Source organism: Danio aesculapii, chromosome 15 (genome assembly GCF_903798145.1).
Source record: "Danio aesculapii chromosome 15, fDanAes4.1, whole genome shotgun sequence".
NCBI classification, from domain to species: Eukaryota; Metazoa; Chordata; class Actinopteri; order Cypriniformes; family Danionidae; genus Danio; species Danio aesculapii.
In genome coordinates, this window is record NC_079449.1 from 15960481 (window position 1) to 15985432 (window position 24952).

The window sequence follows — 24952 nt, forward strand, 5'->3', positions numbered from 1 at the left end:
CCTTTAACATCTGTTTTTTTTCACTGCTGTAAATTTAGTTGTATGAATTTTATTATTGAGGGAAAAACACACAATGAATACAGTAGGTACCTTATAGTGAAAGAATTACACAAAATGATAGACCTTTTAAGCTAGAAAAGCTTGTCTTGGTCCAGCTCTGTGATGCAGAGTCACAAAAGAGCAGAAGAAATAAGAAAGGTCTTTTAAATCAGAGATTTTTATTTTATTTTAGAGAGCACTGTTCCTTAAATTAAATCTAAAATGCAACAAAAAACAACCCCGGAATGCCACTTGGCTGTACAGTATGTGAGCAACCTATGGACTTTTCTAGCCAAACAAACAGCAATTTACATATTTCTGAATGTACTATTCCTAAAAAGATCACCTACAAACTCAAACACCCACGCTCGTACTATACTAAAACAAATTCTTGGAGGAATAGTTTACCCAAAAATGGATGTACAGTTGAAGTCAGAATTATTAGCCCCCCATTGAATTTTTTTTATTTTTTTAATATTTCCCAAATTATGTTTAACAGAACAAGGAAACTTTTACAGTATTTCTGATAATATTTTTTCTTCTGGAGAAAGTCTTATTTGTTTTATTTTGGCTAGAATAAAAGTAGTTTTAAATTTTTTAAAAACCATTTTATGGTCAAAATTATTAGCCCCTTTAAGCCATATTTTTCGATACGCTACAAAACAAACCATTGTTATTCAATAACTTGCCTAATTACCATAACCTGCCTAGTTAACCTAATTAACCTAGTTAAGCCTTTAAATGTCACTTTAAGCTTTATAGAAGTGTCTTGAAAACTATCTAGTCAAATATTATTTACTGCCATCATGACAAAGATAAAATAAATCAGTTATTAGAAATGAGTTATTAAAACTATTATGATTAGAAATGTGTTGAAATAATCTGCTCTCCATTAAATAGAAATTGGGGGAAAAATAAACAGGGAGGTAAAAACTATGTATGTTCCCATTATTTACCTTCAAGCCATCCTTGATATATAGGCCTTTGTATAGTTTTTATATTGAGTTCTTCAATCTCTAAATAAAGATCTCTGCGTCCATCTATCAATAATATAATCTATAAAATCTACAGTTGGTTAAAAATTGCCTTCTGGAAATAGCACTGTTTGGATTGGACTGTTTCAGACCAGGCTCTAACTTGGCCTAAACATCAACAACTCTCCCTTATGTTTGGCATGGTGCTGGCCAAGAGAGTGATTCTGATGGAGTGGAAATCCACAATACCTCCATTTTTTTTTTTTTAAATGGTTAGCTGAAATGGTTTCTGCCCTCAAGCTGGAAATGTTACGTTTCTCTAGATTTGGCAAACAGAAGTTGTATAACAAAATATGGGGCTCCTTCCTTGATGTATAGGTTAATAATGTTTCTGTAATAATTTGTTTTAGCTAATTTTTTTTCTTCTTTTTACATGTCATTCTATTTTGTTTCTTATTAAATTAGTCTGGCTGAGAATTTTTTGTTGTTGTTGTTGTTGTTGTTGTTTTTTTTGATGGTGCTGTATAATTGCTGTATTGTTTGTTTGTGTTTTGGTGCATGTTCTAGTTAGTATCAGGTAATAACACCAAGATAATTTTGTTAACATATATACATGATGTACACTATTTGGTGTTGTCTTTGCAAAAACTTCTATAAATAAAGTAAAAAAGGGAAGCAAATAGTTTTTCTTAATACTCTTTCTTATAATTCTGATCACTCACACAAAAAAATACACAAAATTATTTAATTATTGGACCAATTCTGCGGTGCAAATAAATTAGTGAGTGTACTACTCCTAACTTAACCTAAACACTCACACTTGTAATATGTGAAAACGAATGCTTACAAAGGAATAGTAACAAAGTAACTCGCACTAGAACAAATAAAACAGCCACATGTTACCACTTGGCCATGTGTGAACAACATTACCCAACTAGCCGTTCCCCCGGAGCCCCCCTCACCTGCAGGTCAGAGGTCGGGTGCCGTGGCGACGGGCTAAATTAGCCTATCACGGCCTCTCCTTTCGCCTCACACCTCCCCAGCTGTCACTGCAACACATAGTGATGGCGAACTCTCTCTCTCACACTACTAATGGCTGCAGCTGCACGGCCGCTTCTGAGTGTTTGTCGGCCCCCCTCCAAATAATAAGGCCACCACACTGAGCGCAAAATGGCGATCTCTGCCTTGTAGGGCTGCCTCAGGGGTGCTATAGCTCTGGCCTGTCTGACACCGGAGAGCGAGAGAAATCAATAAGCACCGTGGAGATCTGGCTGGTGGGTCTCCAAAAAAAAGCCCCCCGTGTCTAATGGGAAGGAGGTCAGGAAGTGGACTTGACTGTGGTGGCAGGGCAGGTGTCTGACGATGGGGAATGTAAAATATAATGTTCTTATTTTGTATTTTCATCTTGAATGTTTACATTTTTAAATATGGATATATTTATTTAAGAAAGACTACATGACAGATATTAACTGTATCATAATTAGTGTTATCAATTTATTAACTGTGATTAATCATATCTAAAATAAATAAACAAACATATATTTATATATAATGCTGTATGTAAATAGTGTATAAATAAATATAAAAATTTTCTCAAATATATGCATGCTCAGTGGTTTGCACTGTCGCTTCACAGCAAGAATGTCACTGGCTTTAGTTGGCATTTCTGTGTGGAGTTTGCATGTTCCCCCTTGTTCTTGTGGGTTCGTGCTCCAGTTTCCCCCACATTCCAAAGACATGTGCTAAAGGTGAATTGAATAAACTAAATTGGCCATAATGGATGTGTGTGAATGAGTGTGTATAGATGTTTCCCAGTACTGGGTTGCAGCTGGAAGGGCATCCGCTGTGTAAAACATATTCAGGAATAGTTGGCGACAGGGACTAAGCCGAAGGAAAATGAATGAATGAATGCATGCTTGTGTGTGCACACATTTATTTTGGATGCGATTAATCATTTAACAACACTGAGCAATATTTAGCTAGATCAAATGTGGTAATAAAAAACATTTAAAATTATATTAGATTGCTTTTCTTACCCATTAAAGTGATACTTACATTAATTCTTTTTTTCTTTTCTTTTTTTTGGAGGTTTAAAAATATTACATGAAATGTTCTCTGCCTGCTTGAAAATGAATGATTAACTTGTAATGAACAAGCAATTTACCTCAATGGACCGACAAACTACACTGAAAAGTTATTCTTTGGATTTACTCCATTTTTGAAGATAAGTGGTTGTAAACAATTTATATGAGCTGAATTTAAGCAGACAACCTAAATGTAGTAATGTTCAACTTAATTTGTTTGATTAAATTCAGCACATATAAATTGTTTGCAACAACTTACCTTAAAAAAATCTAAAATCTACACTACATCAGTGTAGGTTTTATCCCTATGTGTAGAGCTATACATTTTGCCAATGGCTCTCCAAATGTGGATTAACTTGAGGATAGACAAAGTGAAATGCAGCATTTTAAAACAAATGTCTAAAACACATACAAATTCAGACAAAGCCTTGATTTATTTATTTTTATTTTCAAAATGATCAAATATTTTAATAACTTCAAAGAAAGTCACAATTTTCCTGCAGAACTGTTGTCTGTTCATTCTGACAGATAACTGATATAAATAAACACTCGACCAATGAATCGAGAGTTTACCTGCATGGGACAAAGGCTGGTCTTGTGAAAACAAAATGAAATTGCAAAAATTGCTATTTAGGAACAAATAGCATAAGACAAAGTGTGTCCCTTACGATAATTAAAAATCATGGTTTTACTACATATGAAACAAACAAACGAAAGATCTTTTTGTAGGTAAACAATGGTATCCACGAATAACTATGATTCTAACTGTGGTTATTGATTTGGTTATATCAATATGCAGAAAAAAACATGTTTTTTTACATTTACTTTTAATTAAAAGCTTATTTATTTTTCAGGAGTAATAATAGCCCAGTAAATAGAACTGAAGAATGTTTAGGTGTTTTCTATTGAAACTTGTTTAACAGTAATAGTACTGATTAAGTGCTACTGAGTGATGTGTTTTTAACTTGTGTGTGTGCGCGTAACCAGGTCTTCGAGGAGCTCCAGGATATTCACTAGAGCAGGCCCACCACCTCCCTATTGAGATGGACTCACTGATTGGTGGGTTTGACATGTTTTATTGTTGATAAAATATTTATTCTGTTACAAACTTTACAAATGTTAGTAACCGTTTGTACAGTGGGTTTATGTCACTGAAACATCCTACTTTGTGGTTCTGTATTGCTTAAGTTACATCCCAAATCAGTCGACACTGCAGCATTGATTGCTTCATTTGGAGATACATCAGAAATCAATCATTTTTGCCATTTTTGTGATGTAGAAATAATTTCCAATTACTAATATAAGTGCATATTACATTACATTTAACCTCTAAAATCACTTTTATTCGAGCAATAATGCGTTAAAGTAATGAAACAGTAAAATAAAGCTAATTATTCTAGTTAAAAATACATTATAATTTCCTTCAAAACATTAAGCAGCTCTTTTCAACAATAACACAATATATGTATATATTTTCCCTGTCTTTGAATATCTAATGATTACTTCATAAATGTGTGTTCCAGCTAACAACTCAGGCACAAACAAGAGGCAAATCACTGACCTGGTTGACCAGAGCATTCAGATCAACACTCAGTGTTTTGTGGTGACGGCAGATAACCGCTACATCCTGGTGTGTGGATTCTGGGACAAGAGTTTCCGTGTTTACTCCTCAGACACAGGTCAGAATCTCTTATTGGATGTAAAGCCAATATTTCACCTTTATGTTTACATTTAATCTTCACTGGCTCACCTCAATGTTCTACGAAAATGTGTTTCTCTAATGTCTTCAGTGAATTATTCAAATGTTTTTTATGATTTTATATTATTATGAGCTTGACAGCACCAGGTTTGCTTGATTTTTATTACATTGCATTACATCCATGCTTCTTGAACCGACTAACAGAGTTGCACTTTGAATTGTTTGCAGGCAAGCTCACACAGATCGTGTTTGGTCACTGGGATGTGGTCACATGTCTGGCGCGCTCAGAATCTTACATTGGGGGCGATTGCTACATCGTGTCAGGATCCAGAGATGCCACTCTCCTGCTGTGGTACTGGAGTGGACGACACCACATCATAGGAGACAACCCTAATAACTGTGAGTAACCATTATACTTAAAGGAATAGTTCACCTTTAGTCACCTTTAAATGGTTCCAAACCACTCTGTTGAACACAAAAGGAGATATTCTAAAGAATGTTGGTAACCAGCAGCCTGTTCAGCAGGCTGTTTTTTTTGCAGCATTCTTCAGAATATCTTCTTTTGTGTTCGTCAGAAGAATGAAATATTTATTTCTAAATATAGAAACAAATAAAAGATATGTTTTTTTAAAAACCTATATCACTCACTTAAAAAGACTAGTTTACACTTTCTTTCTTTAAACTTAAGACATGTATCCACAATTGTGCATCAATGTCTGTAATGTGTGCTGTAGGTGCTCAACTTATCCAAGATAGGCTACTCAGTAGTTGCTGCAAACTTTTATCTCATTGTGTTAATGTGTTTCTGACTGGAAGAGCGTATTGTGTAGGGGGCGGGGTTTTATTTTTGTGCTCCTCCTTTCGCTTCTAATTAGTTGTAGGGGCGTGGCTTAGTGTATTTTTCCCAAACTATCAAAATGTCATTCCTCAGTGGAAGCAAATGGTGAGATTTTGGATTAAGATTACCAAAACATTCTTTAATTTTCTTTTTTGGCTTGATCCCTTTATTAATCTGGGGTCGCCACAGCGGAATGAACCGCCATTACCAAAACAAATTTATTTATTTTCAGTAGATTAACTTACAGTACTTTGATCTTTACAGGGATAGTTCAACCAAAAACAAACATTTCATCGTTTCAGTTGTTTTATTTAGGCCTGTTTTATTTACGCATCATTCACTTGTCACAAACCAGGTTGAATTGGATTCTGTTCTTTTTTCTGTTGAACACAAAATACGTTATTTAGAAAAATGCTGGAAACCTGTAACCATTGACTTCCATCGTATTTGATTTTCGTACTATGGAAGTCAAAGGTTATTCTGAATAATGCTGGAACCCTGTAACCATTGATTTTTTTTTAATGGTACGAAACAAATACGATGGAAGTCAGTGGTTACAGGTTTCCAACATTCTTCAAAATATCTTCTTTTTTATTCAACAAAACAAAGAAACCCATAAAGATTTGAAACCACTTGAATAGTGAGTAAGTTATATTTTGGGGTGATTTAAGAAACTGATCAAACTTTGAATTTATGAGGAAATGAATCAGGTTTTGCATCACTACTTCAATGTACTTGTTTATGAATGTAAAATGTCTATAAAGTTTAAAAGGCTAAAGTGCACAATAAAAACAAAAACCCGTTCTGATCTCGGAAACGGAGAAGTCTTCTATAAGTCATGTATGACAAACCAATATTTAATTTGCTGTTTATCAATAATCTTTCAATTTAGGAGCCTATTAAATGGATAGTTTATCCAAACTTGGAAAAAAACTGTTAATTTACTGATTACTGTTAATTTACCCTAAAATTATGTAGGTGAAAAACATATACAGGAAAAACAAACTTAACACCCATGCATCCTGACAATACATTAAGGTGTTAAGAAGTAAAATGATTGCTCTGTGAAAACAACAAAACTGAACAATGATTGCAAAATATTACCCGGTTCACCGAGAGAACTGTCTGAAAGAAGCGGTTCTTGAAAATAAATCAGGTTTTCTATCACTACTTTATTATAACTGTTTATGAACGTAAAATGTCTATAAAGAGGTCTTAACGAATATAAAATTAAATAAGAATCTTAATGCAATCAAATTATGTAACAAATATATTGACAGGGTGTCTGCGGGGTCTTAAAAGTATTAAAAGTTAATAAATCAATGTAGGAAATTTTAAGGCCCTTTAAAAGTATTAAAAAGTCTTAACTGCTATTTTGCAAGGTATTCATTTGATATCATTTTTGACTATACAATGTATTGTTGTATGCTAAAGTTTGCCAGAATTAAGTCTGTGAATATCAGGATGCTGTGTAGTTTTTGAAATCAATGAAAACCTGCTTGATTCAGACATCATGCTGCTTTGTTTACTGCAGTAACCGAGACATCACTATTATTAGTGCAGTTCTATAGGCGCCAACTTGCTGAATTAGCTAATTTAATAGATTTTTATTCAGTATATGAATAATGTTTTAGTTTTGGATTAATTTCTTACATTAATATTTAGTAAATACACTGTAAGTTAAAATCTCGCCAGTGTTTCTGGTTGAAAAGTGGTTATAAGGTCTTAAATGTATGGAAAGAGTCTTAAAAAAGGTCTTAAAAGGTATTGAATTTCACTCTTTGATTCCTGTATATACTCTGACAAAGCATTATACAATCACAGACAAGAGGCATTAACATTACAATAAAGTTCATTACAAAAGCTCACGCACACAATATAATTTTCTCCATTTGTACATTAATCACTATAATAACAAAAGCTATTACTGCATAACTAATGAATGCATTATAGCTCATAATTGTTCCGGGATCTGTTGTTGCTGCAAGCAGAAATCTTTTTTTTTGTTGTTGTTGTTTTTTTGTAACATGAGCTGCAAACACGTTATTAAGAAAACAAGCCTACATGCCTGTGCTTGCTTCTCTATGTGTTTTGCAAAGAAACCAGTGCATTTGTTAGAGGCATTGTCCTTGTTCCTGGTGTCGTGAGCTGTGGTTTAGGTGAGCGTGTTCTCTAATTAACTTCAGCGATGCTCAGACAGTTAATTAAGGATTTCAGCTCTACTGCCTCCAATTAGCGAAGTACAGTCCTGCTCCTGTTTTCAAAGCACAGGAAGCAAAACTCCCATGATATTCACACACAACTGCGCACTGTGTGCCCTCGCAAAGGACACTAATGGTCTGTGCGCTTCAAACTGGAGGGAATTATGAACAAAGGACTATTTATATATATTTTTAATGAGGAATAAATCGAACAATGTTAACTTTATCAAGCTCACAGTACACCAACTGCATTCTGGTGTCATTATGCCTGGAATGTGATATTGTAATAATATCAGTGGCAGTGCGAGTCGTCTCAGAGTATTATTAAAGGACTGTATTTACATTTATGACAAATATAGTGCATCCAGAAAGCATGCATAGCGCTTCACGGTCTCCACATTTTTTTGTTACAGCCTTATTCCAAAAGGGATTAAATTCATTTATTTACTCAAAATTCTACACACAATACCCCATAATGACAATGTTAACAAAGATTTTTTGAAATTGTTGCAAATTTATTAAAAATAAAAAACCTGAAAAATCACAAGTACAGAAGTATTCACAGCCTTTGCCGTGAAGCTCTAAATTGAGCTGAGGTACATTCTGTTTGCACTGATCATTCTTGAGATGTTTCAGCAGCTTCATTGGAGTTCACCTGTGGTAAATTCAGTTGATTGGACATGTTTTGAAAAGGCATACACCTGTCTATATAAGGTCCCAGGGTTGACAGTGCATGTCAAAGCACAAACCAAGCATGAAGACAAAGGAATTGTCTGTAGACCTCCGAGACAGGATTGTCTCGAGGCACAAGGCTGGGAAAGGTTACAAAAGAATTTCTGCTGCTCTGAAAGTTCCAATGAGCACAGTGGCCTCCATCATCTATAAGTGGAAGATGTTTGGAACGACCAGGACTCTTCCTAGAGCTGGCCGGCCATCTAAGCTGAGTGATCGGGGGAGAAGGGCGTTAGTCAGGGAGGTGATCAATAACCCAATGGTCACTCTCTCTGAGCTCCAGCATTCTTCTTTGGAGAGAGGAGAACCTTACAGAAGGACAACCATCTGTGCAGCAATCTTCCAATCAGGCCTGTATGGTAGAGTGGCCAGAAGGGAAGCCACTCCCCATCTGGAATTTGCCAAAAGCCATCTGAAGCACCCTTAGACCATAAGAAACTAAATCCTCTGGTCTGATGAGACTAAAATTTAACTCTTGATTGAATGCCAGGCATTACGTTTGGTGAGAACCAGGCGCCGCTCATCACAAGGCTAATACCATCCCTACAGTAAAGCATGGTAGTGGCAGCATCATGCTGTGGGGATGTTTTTCAGCAGCAGGAACTGGAAGACTAATTAGGATAGAGAGAAAGATGAATGCAGCAATGTACTGAGACATCCTGAATGAAAACCTGCTTCAGAGTGCTCTTGACCTCAGACTAGGGCGACGGTTCATCTTGCAGCAGGACATTGACCCAATGCACACAGCCAAAATATCAATGGAGTGGCTTCACAACAACTTGGTGAATGTCCTTGAGTGGCCCAGCCAGAGCCCAGATCTAAATCCTATTGAACATCTCTGGAGAGATCTGCAAATGGTTGTACAAATATTCCCAGAGATAGGTGTGCCAAGCTTGTGACATCATATTCAAAAAGACTTGAGGCTGTAATTGCAGCCAAAGGTGCATCAACAAAGTATTAAGCAAAGGCTGTGAATACTTCTGTACATGTGATTTTTCAGCTTTTTTATTTTTTAATAAATTTACAACAATTTCAAAAAATCTTTTTTCACATTGTCATTATGGGGTATTGTGTGTAGAGTTGAGGAAATAAATTAATTTAATCCATTTTGGAATAAGGCTGTAACATTAAAAAAAAATGTGGAAAAAGTTAAGCGCTATCAATACTTTTAGGATGCACTATATAAAATATGTTACGCTTAAATTTAAGATACAATATGACCACGAAGACTTGAAACTACTGATTTACTGCTTAATACTGTACAATTCCCACTAGGGCTGCCTATACTCTATACTTAACCCTACTACAGAGCAAATTTGTTTGATATATTTAGAGAAACACATTTATATTTTTACGGGATGTTACTGTGTAACAGTTCAAGCTAATTTAAACCATTGGGCACAGGAATTTATCATATGTGTGGCATTAACCAAGATTAACTGTATTTTGTATTCAACGAAGACTATACAGTGTGATTTTACATTTGATTTCATTGTTTGATTACTTTCCATTGTTATGTTTACCTCAACACTGTTAGAATATCCAGAAAACCATAAAATATTGTCTCTTTCATTTGTAACTTTGTTCTATTGTATTCATTTATACTTGAAATTAGTTTATTATACTTATAAAATACACACTCTCTATGCACTCCTTACCAGTTTATCGCAATATAAAATGATCAAGTCTTTGCTAGTAATGTTATTTAAATCATCTTATCAAATTAACCTAATATATATCACAGAAAAGCTAAGTATTGCAATGTCTGTTTTTTCCAATATAATGCAGACCTAATTCTCGGTTAACTGCTAAGACTTTTTAGCTCAGTGAACAACTACCTAGTTACTGCTTATTTATATTTAGTAAGGTAGTAGTTGGGTTTTGGTGTTGGGTAGGATTAGGGATGTAAAATAAAATCATACTTTATAAGTACTGATAAAAATGCCTTATTAATAGACAGAAAATATATATGCTTATACCAAAGAGTCACCATATTTATGAAGAAAACTTTGTGATTATTCATTTTTACTGAACAAACATTCAGTACTGAAACAAAAAAGCAGATTGTTTCTGAAGCTGATTTTTAAAATGCCTTCAAGTGAATAAAGAATATATGGAGCATGTCACCTATAGGGAATGAACATTGCCCTCTAGTGGTGTATTTTGAGATTGTTTTAATGATTTTTTATTTTTATGATTAATGCTCAATTTATTCATTAGTTAATGTAATATTTATCAGTAACTCACTGACTTTTCTTTGGTTTAGTCCCTGATTCATCAGGGATCGCCACAGTGGAATGAACTGTCAATTTTATCAATAACTAATGATATATTATATAATAATTACCATAACTAACATGGTATAAAGTGATCATGAAATTAACTGATTAACTGAATGAAATGAATGTATTAGTTATAGTTTTTAGTATTAGTTATTTTATTTTTATTTTTTTTGTTTTAATAATTTAATATTTAGCGACACGGTGGTGCAGTGGGTAGCATGATCGCCTTACAGCAAGAAAGTCGCCGGTTCAAGCCTCGGCTGGGTCAGTTGGCATTTCTGTGTGGAGTTTGCATGTTCTCCTCTTGTTTGCGCGGGCTTCCTTCGACTGCTCCGGTTTCCCCCACAGTCCAAAGACATGTAGTATAGGTGAATTGGGTAAGCTAAACTGTGTAAAATAAAAAAGTGTATATGGATGTTTCCCAGTGATTGGTTGCAGCTGGAAAGGATAAAACAAATGCTGGATAAGCTGGCGGTTCATTCCGCTGTGGCAACCTCTGATTAATAAAGGGACTAAGCGGAAAAGAAAATGAATGAAATTAATATTCATCGTTCAGCTCAGTTTCCTTTATTTTGTCATTCGGACCACACAGTAGATGTAATGCAGAACGAAATTACCTTACATCGACATATAAAATAAATAAATATATAAAAATACAGTTGAAGTCAGAATTATTAGCCCCCCTGTTTATTTTTTCCCCAATTTCTGTTTAACGGAGAGAAGATTTTTTTCAACACATTTCTAAGCATAATAGTTTTAATAACTCATCTCTAATAACTGATTTCTTTTATCTTTGCCATGATGACAGTAAATAATATTTGACTAGATATTTTTCAAGACATTTCTATACAGCTTAAAGTGACATTTAAAGGCTGAACTAGGTTAATTAGGTTAACTAGACAGGTTAGAGTAATTAGGCAAGTTATTGTATAATAATGGTTTGTTCTGTAGACTATCAAAACAATATATAGCTTAAAGGGGCTAATAATATTGACCTTAAAATGTTTTATTAAAAAATAGACTTTCTCCAGAAGAAAAAATATTAACCAGTGGAAAATCTGCACGTTTCATACTGCTGGTTCTATGTGTGCACGAGAACTGTCTGCATTCACAGACACTCACGGTGCTCTGCAGACAAACAGAGATGTGCCTTTTGCGTTGTAGTCTCTGAATCTCCTAAAATGTCTGGGATTCAGGTTTTACTTTCGCTTTCTAAAGTTGCCATTATTTGTATGCGTTTTTGCAGTACCTTTTCGCGCATGTTGCATGTAGCTGACCATTTATAGTATGTGCTGTGGGTAAAAGGTGTGTTTGAGTATCTGTCCTTCTACTTCAGGATGTCCTTCTACTTCAGGATGTGTGTACTTTTGCCATCTGTTTTTATTAAAAGAAGTGTTTTAAAATTATAGCTGTCTTGTAATTATAAAGTGTTACTCATCTCTTCTTGTACTTTAACCTGAACACAAAACTCCCACAGTTACTAAAACGAGAAATCTCTAGTGATCGAGAATGCTATGTGGTATAATTTATTCAAACCACAGCCCTGCTTCCTTATCTATTCCTTATCTATACACAAAATCAAAACACTATCAGTGCAGTGGTGGAGGAAAAACAAACCCTCATCAGCGTGTGTTTTTGTGACACAGAAACATTCACCTGTGCCTCATCAAACTTCTCCACGCTGCATTTTAAATTTTTTTCCATCCGTCTCTCAATGGAAAGTGTCGGGACAAGAACGTCCATGAATATTCAGCAGGTCCGAGCAGCAGCCCCTGCGGCACTCCGACATGCTGTTAGAAATTGATTTCACAGTTGCTCAAGAAAGCCGGTGTGTGTCTTAAACGCGCAATGATTAAAACCGCCGTCCGGCTCAATCAAGGGCCCCGGTGCTTCACGACCCCAGCAGCCGTTCTCCAATTTACACCTCTTAATTGTGTTGCTGCGCCGCTGGGGCTTTAAAAAGGGCCCGACTGCGGACTGATTAAATCTTTTGTGGTGAAGGTGATCTGGGATCTCCCGAGGGATCCAGTGCTGACACGCGTCCCGCCCAGATCACTCACAGCTGGGCTTAGAGCCGTCAGACGGGCCCCTGTGGAGATCTCTGTCAACCGTATCGATTGTGGCCTCGGTAACCTTAAAAGAAAAAAAAAACATCTGGATCATTCTATTGATTTCTGGGTTCATTTAACAGTGCTCTGCATGCAAAGGAAAGTCATGCGTCTTAATTATGTGGATGTTAATGAACTTAGCGCTAATTAAAAATTCAGAGGATTTCAGGCAGTTAATGGGATGAAACTAGTGTTGAAGTCTCGGTTTATAATATTATTAGCTCTGTTTTACAAATCTCTCCATCGGCTCTTTATCGTCACAGAAGAACTTTTGTGGTTAGTTTATTTAAAGTAATAGAGAAATGATCAAAGTATATTTGTGGGTCACACTTTATTTTGATGGTCTGTTTGTTGAATTTAAGTTACATTGCAACTAATTCTCATAAGTAGGGCCAGACGGAATCTGTGGACGTTTCTTGCTATTTCTGCAGAGAATTTTGGTAAAAATCAGCGGATTTATGCTGAATTATTTTGGGAGTATCATAACTAAAACCTTAATATGTGAAATAAAAAGTTTTATCTTTTTAACTTCTATTTAATGTTTAAAATGCAAATCCAATTAGATTCACTTTATTTAGTAAACAAAGCAAGTCTCTCATATAATATCTCTACTAAAAGACAGAAAATATTACTGTACAAACTGCATTGTACATAAATCAGATGAACATTTTCATATTAGTCAATAATATTACTGTAATTAATTTAAAAAGTGAATAAATATAGATTTACACACATTTACTCAAGTAAATAAACAGAATTAATGATGGGCTAAAAATCTGCGGAATTCTGCGCGTGCAGATTCCGTGTGGGCCTGCTCATTAGGTTATAAGTAGACTGATAGGTTGGGATTAGGGTACTGTAAGTTGATATGTACTTTTATAGTCAGTTAAATGTCTGTTGAAGGTGCAGTATGAACGGATATTAAGCAGACAGTCTACTAATACTCAAATGGACCATCAAAATAAAATGTGACCTTTTTTTGCTTTTGATTGTTGTCTTGGACTCTAGATGACTATTTAATTTCAATACTGATTCCATTGTAACATCATTGTAGTTCACTCAAAGGGATAGTTTACTTTAGCATAGGTCTCAAACTGGATTCCTGGAGTGCCGCAGCTCTGCACCGTTTTGTTCCAACCCTAATCAAACACAGCTGATCCAATTAATCATGTTGTTCAAGACTATTATGGATTATTAAGCAGGTGTGAGTTGGAGGTGGTTGGAACTAAACTATGCAGAGCTGTGGCCCTCCAGGAATTGAGTTTGAGACCATTGTTTTAATCCTTTAAGGGTTTCTTCATTCTGTTTTTTGTGAAGAAAGCTAAAATCCTATAACCAATCGCAGGGCTCGAAATTAACATTTTTGCTTGGTAGCACCAGTGCGCCTAACTTTAAAAATTTAGGAGTACCTGTCAAAATGTAGGTGCACCCACCAAAAATGATAAGCACTGTTACTAGAAGTTTTATATAACAGATTTATTTGAAATCAACACTAATCAAAACACACAAAATCTGCATGCGCCCACCAGCCTGATGAGCCTCAGATGAACTGAGGTGATAATATCTTTGCTGTTCTCACTTTGCTTTGGTGTCTGATATTGCACAGATGATATTGACAAGTAACTTATTATTTGTATACATTTGTCATCTTGATAGCAATAACTGTCTTTTCATGAGCTGCGGTATTAGTTTAAGCTCAGTGAATGCATGGACTTTTGTGATGGTGAACGTGGTGACTGACAGCATAGTGACTATTACATGATGAATTTAATAACATTAGAACATCTCGTGCTTAAAATGTGTAGATGTGGCAAACCGTTACCTGCAAACTCCATCCCACCGGCTTTATGGTGTATGGCTTTAGTCATTTTCATAGTGGGCCAATAAGAAGCTTGAAGGTGGGGCAAGCATTGCAGGATTTGTTTACTGCAGCAAATTGACATGGCAACTGTTTTAAACTGAGCACTGCGTTTGTTGTTTTTGGTGCAAAGATGCATTCCCTGTGAATTTCTCCTTAATACATGCATGCAATGCACATTTTGCAGTGCACTCGCACAAATGCTCCAAAATATATTTTGAGATCACATCGGTCAAATTTCGGGCGCATATGTTACCAAAACAGTTGCAATTTCGAGCCCTGCATTGACTTCCATAGTAGGAAAAACAAATAGTGTGTAAGTCAATGGTTACAGGTTTTCAGCTTTCTTCAAAATATCTTCTCTAGGTTTGTGAAGAAATGGGTGAGTGAATGATGACAGAGCTTTCAGTTTTGGATGAACTATTCCTTTAATGATTGTTAAATTAAATGTAAAATGCCACTGATTTGTAATCAGTATGTTTTTAATTTAGAAAATGATTTCTTTTATAGGTGTTGTACAGAAACGGACAAAAAATGTGGCCAAAATGTACATTATTTTGCACTAAATGTATTGGTTTAAAAAAAAAGGTACTTGTATGAGACTGTGAGACCAAAAATAACCCAAAAACATTTGGAACAGTGCTATGGACCCTTTTCACAAGACTAAATGACGCGTTTAATAGTCATCATCTTAAGTCATTGAATCAGCATCAGCATCTTAAGCATCTCCTTGAAAATTCTTAATATTTTCATAGATTTTTTTTAAATGTGTGAACATTTATAAAGTATTATTCAAAATAATAGCAATACAACGTGACTAACCAGAATAATCCAGGTTTTTTGAACATTTTTTATAGATACAAATATATCAATAAATTGTTATGGAGTGGCCAGCCCAATCCCCGGACTTTAATCCAATCAAGAACTTGTGGGGTGATATCAAAAATGCTGTTTCTGAAACAAGAAATGTAAATGAATTGTGGAATGTTGTTAAAGAATCATGGAGTGGAATAACAGCTGAAAGGTGCCTCCATGCCACACAGTTGACTCCATGCCACACAGAAGTGAAGCAGTTATAAAAAACTGTGGTCATACAACTAAATATTAGTTTAATGGTTCACAGGATTGCTTAATCAAGTACAATTAGTTTTAAGTTTGTATAGTCAATGGCAGAAACTGATATTTTTTGAACACACCCCTTTCAACTAATGAATGCTGGATCTTGTTTGTTTTCTGAGAATCTACTGCACCTACTGGTAACTTGTTTGCCATCAGTAAAAAATATTCTAAAAACTTGCATTATTCTGGTTAGTCATGTTGTACTGCTATTATTTGAACGATATGTATTCACGTATGCAGTACATCATTTTTGCATCAAATTACAAAAAACTAATTACCGCTTGTGAGAGGCATTTGAAATGTAGGACAGTAAATTTGATGCTGTGATCAGCCTCACACAATTTTTTGAAAGTCTTAATAACACCATTGTGGAGTTTTTCTTTTATTATTCAGCAAATAGGTTTGTAAAAGAAGTTGTTGTCCTCTCCCATTCACTGCGCACCCAGCTATGATGACTTCTGCCACAGAGAAACACAGTAATGTGAAAAGGGTCCAATAATGGTGAATTTTAATGTATCTAATGCAGTTCATCATGAGACACATGGACTACTACAGGACTGTTGAATGCTTCTGATTGATTTTAAAGTGCCCAGTTATTATTAACATTAATAACAGGTATTAGAGAAAGGATTTACTCCAGATAGTTTTACTCTAAATTAAACTCTAATGTAATCTTGGTTCAGACTTTAGGCTAGGGGTGAGCGGGGATGAAAGTAACATTTTTCTTAAACTCATTTTAAAAGATAATGTTAGACAGAAATATTTCTTTTTGCTGTGGTTACTAACTCAAAAGAGTGCTCTATCGTAATCAGGTGTTATTAGTATTATTATTATTTTTTTATCTATGTAGAACAACTCCAAAATAATTTCACTTTAAGCAAAAGTTGCACATTGTTCCTTCTGACCCCATCAGCAGGGACAAAAGTAACACAACATTTGTTACACTGTAAAACCCAACAGTCAAATTTATCAAATCAAATGAGTGTAGTCAACTCAAAATTTACTGAGAGTTAATTCTACTCATTTGAAAAGAGTTTTGAAGGTAATGAGTTCATTAAATACCTAGGCCAACACAGAATCTGCGTGCACAGAAATCCGCAGATTTTCTGCAGATTTTTAACCTATCATTAATTCTGTTTATTTACTTGAGTAAATGTGTGTAAATCTATATTTATTCACTTTTTAAATTAATTACAGTAATATTATTGACTAATATGAAAATGTTCATCTGATTTATGCACAATGCAGTTTGTACAGTAATATTTTCTGTCTAGTAGAGATATTATATGAGAGACTTGCTTTGTTTACCAAATAAAGTGAATCTAGTTGGATTTGCATTTTAAACATTAAGTAAAAGTTAAAAAGAGATTATTTTTTTATTTTACATGTTAAGGTTTTAGTTATGATACTCCCAAAATAATTCCGCTGATTTTTACCAAAAGTCTCCACAGAAATAGCAAAAAACGTCCGCTGATTCCGTCTGGCCCAACTAATTACTTCAACTTAAATGAAGTTCACAGTATTCATATTAGTTTTTTTTTTTGAACTCAAATGGTTTGTTGCTAACCGTTTCCTTAAACGGTTTGAGTTGCCTTAACTTACTGGGTTTTACAGTACTCAGTTGGTTTGAGTTCTCTTCATTTATTAGGTTTTACTGTGCTCAAATTGCTTCGTTTACTCAAGTGGATTGAGTTCACAGCACTCATTAGGATTAGTTTTTGAACTTAAATGGTTTGTTGCAATCGGTTTCCTCAAATGCTTTGAGTTACTATAACTTATTGGGTTTTACAGTGTAGATTTACTGGCCTAATCTTGATTATTTTAAATAGATCTGACTATGACCTTGTTAAAATTCACTGCAAACATATTTTGTCCTTTATTTTTGCTAAATAATATTAAATCGCTACAATAATTTATTTTCTACACTTCAAAACTGAAATTCAGAGCTGAGATTTGGCAGCTCTGTTAAGGGTTGCATGCTGATTGTGCCGTTAAAGCCTGGAATTTTCCAATATTGTCAGGGCTTCGAGAAAATCCCTTTGTTACTTTCATCCCACCTTACTTTCACACCCGCTCTCCACTACATATTAAAGAGATGCTGGGGTGCTGCTTTTAGTAAATGCAATGTACATGTTTAGTGCAAGTACTGTAAACGATGACAGGATTTTTAGTTTTGCATGAACTAATCCTTTAAACAATTGAAACACACACACACACACAAACACATGTATTCTCTGAAAGCAATTCTTAATCCATCCAGAAACATAATGCTGATCCCTCCGGCTAATAATGAGTGTTTTGCTTCCTCACTGCACTAATCAAGCTAATTACATCACAGGTGCAGTTTTCCTTTCACTTCATCTGCTTCTGCTCACTGCAGTGTGTGCAAATACTAAAGTGTTTTCATGCGTGATGCTACAGACCCAGAGGACCAGCGGATTAATAATTACATTTATTATTATTCTACCAGTTTTTTTCTCGAACAAGCGGCTTTGGAAACAGCAACAGTGAATATGTTTGCACTTTAAAATGCTCGTTTGACAGGTGTGTTGAAATGAGCTGATTTCACCTCCTCTTGGTCCTTCAGCAGACGATCTACTGACCTGCTTTATTGTTGTTTTGATTGGATTGCTTTAAAGGAAAATTCCAGTTCTGTAGTATTTGTGGTTCATCATTTTTTTAACGTACAACAGGGTCTATAAGACAGGCTGCTTTTAATGCTTTGTTATTTTTTTTACGTATTAGTGATGATTGGCATTATCATCATCATCATTATTATTATTATTATAATCATTTTCACCACTAATGACAAATTGTTTTATTAGTTATTAGTATGTTATTTGTTTTTTCATGTATTTATTATTTACTATCTTTTTTTTTTTTTAGATTTGTCCAAAGTCCTAAAGTCTTAAACCACTGAGAATGTTTTAGTTTATTATCTGTTTATTGTTATTTCTATTGTTTATTAAATGTCATTAATTCAAATATTATTATCTTTATTAATGTATTTGTAATTCAGTTTTAGTCTTTTGAAATCTATTAATAATTTGCATTGCTGTGACTTTTATACTCTTCTATATGTATAAATATATAGAATAAATATATAATTTTTTTAATGTTTCCGTAGATTTTTCTTGTTTAATCTAATTTACTCAAATCATATTTCCCCCAACATATTCATTTGGGTGTACTAGTTTTTAGACTGTTGTTGTTAGATTACTTCAAGTCTTGACTTTGGTACTGATCGATCTAATGTATATGCATCAGCTATTATTGTAAAGCATCCTATAGAAAATATACATTTATGGAGATGTACTCATTTACACACACACACACACACACACACACACACACACACACACACACACACACACAGTTGAAGTCAGAATTATTAACCCCTGTTTATTTTTTCTCCAAATGTGTGTGTGTGTGTGTGTGTGTGTGTGTGTGTGTTTTCAGGTGATTACCCAGCTCCCCGTGCGGTTCTGACGGGTCATGACTTTGAGGTGGTGTGTGTGTCAGTGTGTGCAGAGCTCGGCATTATAATCAGTGGAGCCAAAGGTGAGTGAGAGGCAGCGTTATTGTAGTCTTGCATTTTTGAAAGTTGAAAGTTTTTATTTCAGTATTATTTAAAAAATTTCCCACATATTTCTGTTTAGTTTTAGTCCCAGCGATGGTTTTGTTAGTTTTAGATTAGCTTTCGTTTTGTGAACACATTTCTATTTAGCTTTAATTTAATTAGTTTTACTAACTAAATTAAAGGTCAAGAGAGGATAGGTCAAGAGAGTTTAAAAAAAAAAACAACACTGCCAATTATTGATTTTGGAATGTATGCCTGGCAACCCAGCAGTAAGCAAGCAAGAAAAACTGACCAATGGCACGTCACAATTACAAAAGGAAAAGGTATTTAGAAGGCTTGTTTGGTGTCAGTCAGTCTTTAAACCTGTATAAAGTACTATATCTACAAGTATGTGTATTTCAAAAAAATCAGAAGATATAGGAGACATTTCCTTTTAGGATAATCTAGCAATCAACAAAAAATAGGCTACTTTTTATTACTTTTGTGCGGGTTTTGAGTTCTCATTGTGCTGAAAAATGTTTTTGGATCTGGCAACACTGTGTGTGCTGTACAGTTAAAGTAAAAATGATTAGCCTTCCTGTGATTTCTTTATTTTTCTTTATTTTATTTTTTTCCCAAACAATGTTTAACAAAGCAAGGAATTTTTCACAGCATGTCTGATAATATTTTTTCTTCTGGAGAAAGTCTTATTTGATTTATTTCGGCTAGAATAACAGCCGTTTAAATCATTTTAAGGTCAATATTATTATCCCCTTTAAGCAATATTTATTTTCCCGACTGTCAACTGAACAAATTATTATGTTTAGAAATGTGTGTTTAGAAAAATCTTTTTTCCGTTAAACAGATATTCCAGGAAAAATATGCAGGGGGGGCTAATAATTAATGAGGGCTAATAATTCTCACTTCAACTGTTTGTGGTGTGTGGCTCTGGTACTCGCTACATTGTGGGGATCAAATGTCTTGGCAATACCCATCATTTTTTTGATGTTATGGGGCATTTTTTGGGCTTTCAGAGGGGCCGTGTCTGGTGCACACAATCACCGGGGATCTATTGAGGGCTCTGGAGGGTCCCGACAGCTGTGTTCTGCCCCGTCTCATCTGTGTGTCCAGCGAGGGCCACTGCATCATCTACTTTGACCGAGGCCAGTTCTGCAGTTTCAGCATCAACGGCAAACTGCTGGCCCAGATGGAGATCAATGACTCCACACGTGTATGTGCTCCATTCACACAGCGCTAGTGAAAAACTACAACGCACATTTCTCTAGTCAAGTTAACTTATTTCATGTAGTGGTCCGTGCACATATATTAGCTTTTTATCACTTAGTGGAGAAAAAACACAAACTTTAAACTACATATGGCTACAGATGCGATATTGTTTGAGTAAAAAGATGGGGAATTCTGGTACATTTTTGGTAACACTTTAAGTACAATTCACACCATTAAATATTGGCTTATTATGTTAACAGTTTATTAGCATTTATAAAGTATGATCTTATTTTACATCTCTAATCCTACCCAACACCTAAACTACTTACTAACTATTGATGAGCAGCTAATGACAAGGTTATTAAGCTAAAAGTCTTTGTTAATGGTTTGTTAATAGCGTAAATTGCACATAAAAATAGTGTGACAAATTTTTCAACACTGTAAACAAAAAGGATTTTAAGCTGTAAAATGTAATGCTTTCAGAATTTATTGGTAAAAGAAGTTGTACCTGGTTGTACCCTTTTTATTATATCAACAGGGTAAGTTTTAATATAGGCTTCATTGACATGAGTTGAGCAAGTGTTCATGTGGTTTTATTGAGCTGTGTTCCTGTATTCAGGCTATCGTGTTGAGCAGTGATGGGCAGAATCTGGTGACGGGTGGAGATAATGGTGTGGTTGAAGTGTGGCAGGCCTGTGACTTCAAGCAACTCTACGTTTATCCCGGCTGTGATGCAGGTGTCCGAGCCATGGACCTGTCACATGATCAGAGGTGTGCGTGTGTGATTCATTAACATTACACATGAGCAGGGCCAGACGGAATCTGCTGACATTTTTTGCTATTTCTGCGGAGACTTTTGGTAAAAATCTGCAGAATTATTTTGGGAGTATCATAACTAAAACCTTAATATGTGAAATAAAAAACTATATTTTTTTAACTTTTATTTAATGTTTAAAATGCAAATCCAATTAGATTTACTTTATTTAGTGAACAAAGCAAGTCTCTCATATAATATCTCTACTAAAAGACAAAAAATATTACAGTACAATTTGCATTGTACATAAATCAGATGAACATTTTCATATTAGTCAATAATATTACTGTTATTAAAATGTGAATAAATATAGATTTACACACATTTACTCAAGTAAATAAACAGAATTAATGATGGGCTAAAAATCTGGGGAATTCTGTGGAAATCTGCGGAATTCTGCGCACGCAGATTCCGTGTGGGCCTACACATACAGTAAGGCCATACTCAAGAATGTAGTGGTAATCAACTTACAGTAGAGTGAGCACTTAAAATACACTTTTATTTATTATTATGAACATAATTTAACCACTAAATTCCCCAGTATACTTCAAACTAAATAAAAAAAAAATAAAAAAACTGAAATTACATTATTTTTGTACAAAATCCAGCTTAAATGACGTTTGTTTTGAGTTTGTTTGGGCAGTTTGAAACGCCTCACCAAATCAAACATTTTAAGCGTGTTTGTTTTCCTCCTAAACACCTTTGAGCTACCATTAGACAATCAGTGGGTGTGTCCTGGAACCCCCGACTTTGTGCTTCGTATCCATAGACTGTAAAAGATATGGACGTAGTATCCGTGATGTCACCCATAGGTTTCTGAACACTGCAAATGAAGCTACAAGTAGATGCGGCCAGCCGTCCAAAGAGGCGGAGAGTGAGCGGAGCTACAGACACCTGCTGGCATTTTGCTTGGACCTGGCTTAAACTGACTTTACTTTGGGTGAACGCTTAATAATACTTCATTACCTGCGACTTGTTTGGGTTCTGACCACATGTGCTTGGTTGTACACTATATCAATAAAGTGTTTAGACTTTTAAAAACACAGTTGTAACACAAAGCCACCAAATATTGTTTTTATGACGTTTTTCAACTGGAGGATATTGCGAATTGCTTCCCAACACTTCAGATATAGTCTGTGTTAATAAATGCAAGGCTATTTATGAAATCCAGTCATAACACTGTATGACAACGCCTCAGATGACTGTTCTAGAGGCTACAGCTAATCAATCTGTCAGATTCTGTAGTGCTTTACAGGTCTAAAGAAAATTGTAAATGATCTGAAATAAAACAAAGAGGTATATAAAGATATAATTTCACTCACCTGGGAAATGGAGGCCACGTGAATGGTTTGGGAGCACAATAAAGTGCACACAGCAAGCCATATCATCTGATAATTGCAGGAAATAATTCCAAAAAGCAACTTGACAGTGTAAAGCCACATAAAACAAAACAAAAATACGATAAATATGCCGAGTTCAGCAGCTAATCAGCCGGAATCAGCTGAGGCGAAGTGACGGTGACCAGCGAGACCTATAGCTGTCACTCAAATGGCCACGCCCTTAATTATGCAGACTTAATATATTGTGATATAAGCGGATGAGGTATGAAAAAAAAAAATTCACCCCCTCACAGTTGTCATGAAAGGTAATAATAGCTATATGAACCAAAATCGTTCTTTGTACCAGGCTGTAAACACCTTTTTCCTGCTGTAAAGTTGGCCATTTTTACAGTGGAGTCGATAGAAATTTGCTCTATTATGGAGTCAGGACTAGCAGAATTTCAATGAATTGCAGTTTCACGAGGGAGAGTGGAAGGTTGCCGCTTGGTTTCTAAGTACTTTTCAGGCCTTGCATTCATAAAAAGTATGGGAAGCCTAGCTCCAATAGCTAGTAAAGTATAATAATAGGTAGGTGTAACTCACCAAAAGTGAGTGCTGGCTAGCAGGTTAAAGCTTGATAGCTTTAGGAGAATGACTTACAAGTACAAAATCAACTGTAAAGTGTTCATGTACTGTACGTCTAAAAAATTGAATGTGCATACCGATTACATTTTTCATATTTATTACAATAAACTGTAAATCAAAGGTCTAAAATGCATTTTTAATTTCAGAACGGCCTCAAATGCTATTTTTTAGGGTCAAGTTAAAAAGTTAACGCTAACACCGTCTTGTGTGTTTCCAGGACTCTGGTCACAGGGATGGCGTCTGGTAGCATCGTGGCTTTCAACATCGATTTTAATCGCTGGCACTTCGAGCATCAGAACAGATACTGAGAGCCGTCAGCCAATCAAATGTCCACTTCAGCCTCCAAACAACAACAACAGAAAGTGATGTAGCAACAGAGATGAAACGCAATGGAACGAATAGCCTAAACAAGAGAACTCTGCTCAAACATGAATCCAGCCGCTAATACATGAATATTTCAAAAGGAGTCAAGAGAGAGCACAGATTTATGCCAGTCTAAATATTGTCTGTAAATGTCAACAATAGTCCCATTGGAACTCATAATTGTAACACTTTACAACAATAACAATATTTTTATGAGGTTTCTTTTTTTACTGGCTTGTTCCACTTGTTTTTTCCTCTCCTGAAGGCTCTTGGGAATGAAAAAGCTACCAAAATAAACACTAAGTAAAGAAACGTCCTCATTCTGATGCTGCTGTCTGTGTAAATGCTGTAACTCTGTCTGTGAGGCTGCTTACTGAACTCTTCTGTGTTCCTGCATTTGACGTCAACCTGCTTTTGATAATATATGAAAAGAAATGAAAAACGAAGCTCTTTTGTTTAAACGTGACGTCCTGTAATGTCCGTTCGGTCTTTGAGCGAGGATGAATGTGTTTGTTTTATTTCAGATTGATGTATGCGGCATCAATTCACAACTTCGACTTTTTACCTCATAATTTATATATATTTTTTAAACTCACAATTTGGATTAATCTCATCAGTTCTGTGATTTAAGTCATCATTTTTGACTTAATCTCATCATTTTTCTTTTTTGAAATAATTATTTCCACTTTATCTCGTAAATTCTACTTTAAAATTTGTAATTTTGAAATCATAAATTCAACGAATACTTTTTAATCTCATAATTTCAACGAATAATTACTTTTTTTTTTTTGTCTCATAAGTCAACTTCAAGTCATAACTTTGACTTTTTAATGTTAATTTTAATACAAAAAAAAATCTGCTCTTTTGTTAAACGTGACGTCCTGTAATGTTTGTTTGGCTTTTGCGCGAAGATGAATGTTTTTCTGGTTTATTATAGATTGATGTATGCGGCATAAATTCACAAATTTGACTTTTTACCTCATAATCTATTATTTTTTTAATTCACAATTTAGATTAATCTCATAATTTTGATGTTTTACTTCATGATTCTTCACTTTTTAATCTCATTTTAAAAAGAAATCATTATTTTT

At 34.9% G+C, this 24952-nt stretch overlaps 1 protein-coding gene across 1 annotated transcript in view; it reads left to right on the forward strand.

Annotated features, from left to right (window-relative positions):
• The window catches only part of nbeab (neurobeachin b), a 344764-nt gene extending 320577 nt beyond the window's left edge, over positions 1-24187 (forward strand). Inside the window, exons 37-43 of the mRNA XM_056474110.1 lie at positions 4085-4156; positions 4621-4776; positions 5025-5195; positions 19394-19495; positions 20528-20724; positions 21340-21491; positions 23716-24187. Of these exons, the coding sequence (XP_056330085.1) occupies positions 4085-4156; positions 4621-4776; positions 5025-5195; positions 19394-19495; positions 20528-20724; positions 21340-21491; positions 23716-23806 (941 nt within the window). The 3' untranslated portion in view covers positions 23807-24187. The remainder of the gene's footprint in view (positions 1-4084; positions 4157-4620; positions 4777-5024; positions 5196-19393; positions 19496-20527; positions 20725-21339; positions 21492-23715) is intronic.
• Positions 24188-24952: the final 765 nt, after the last annotated feature.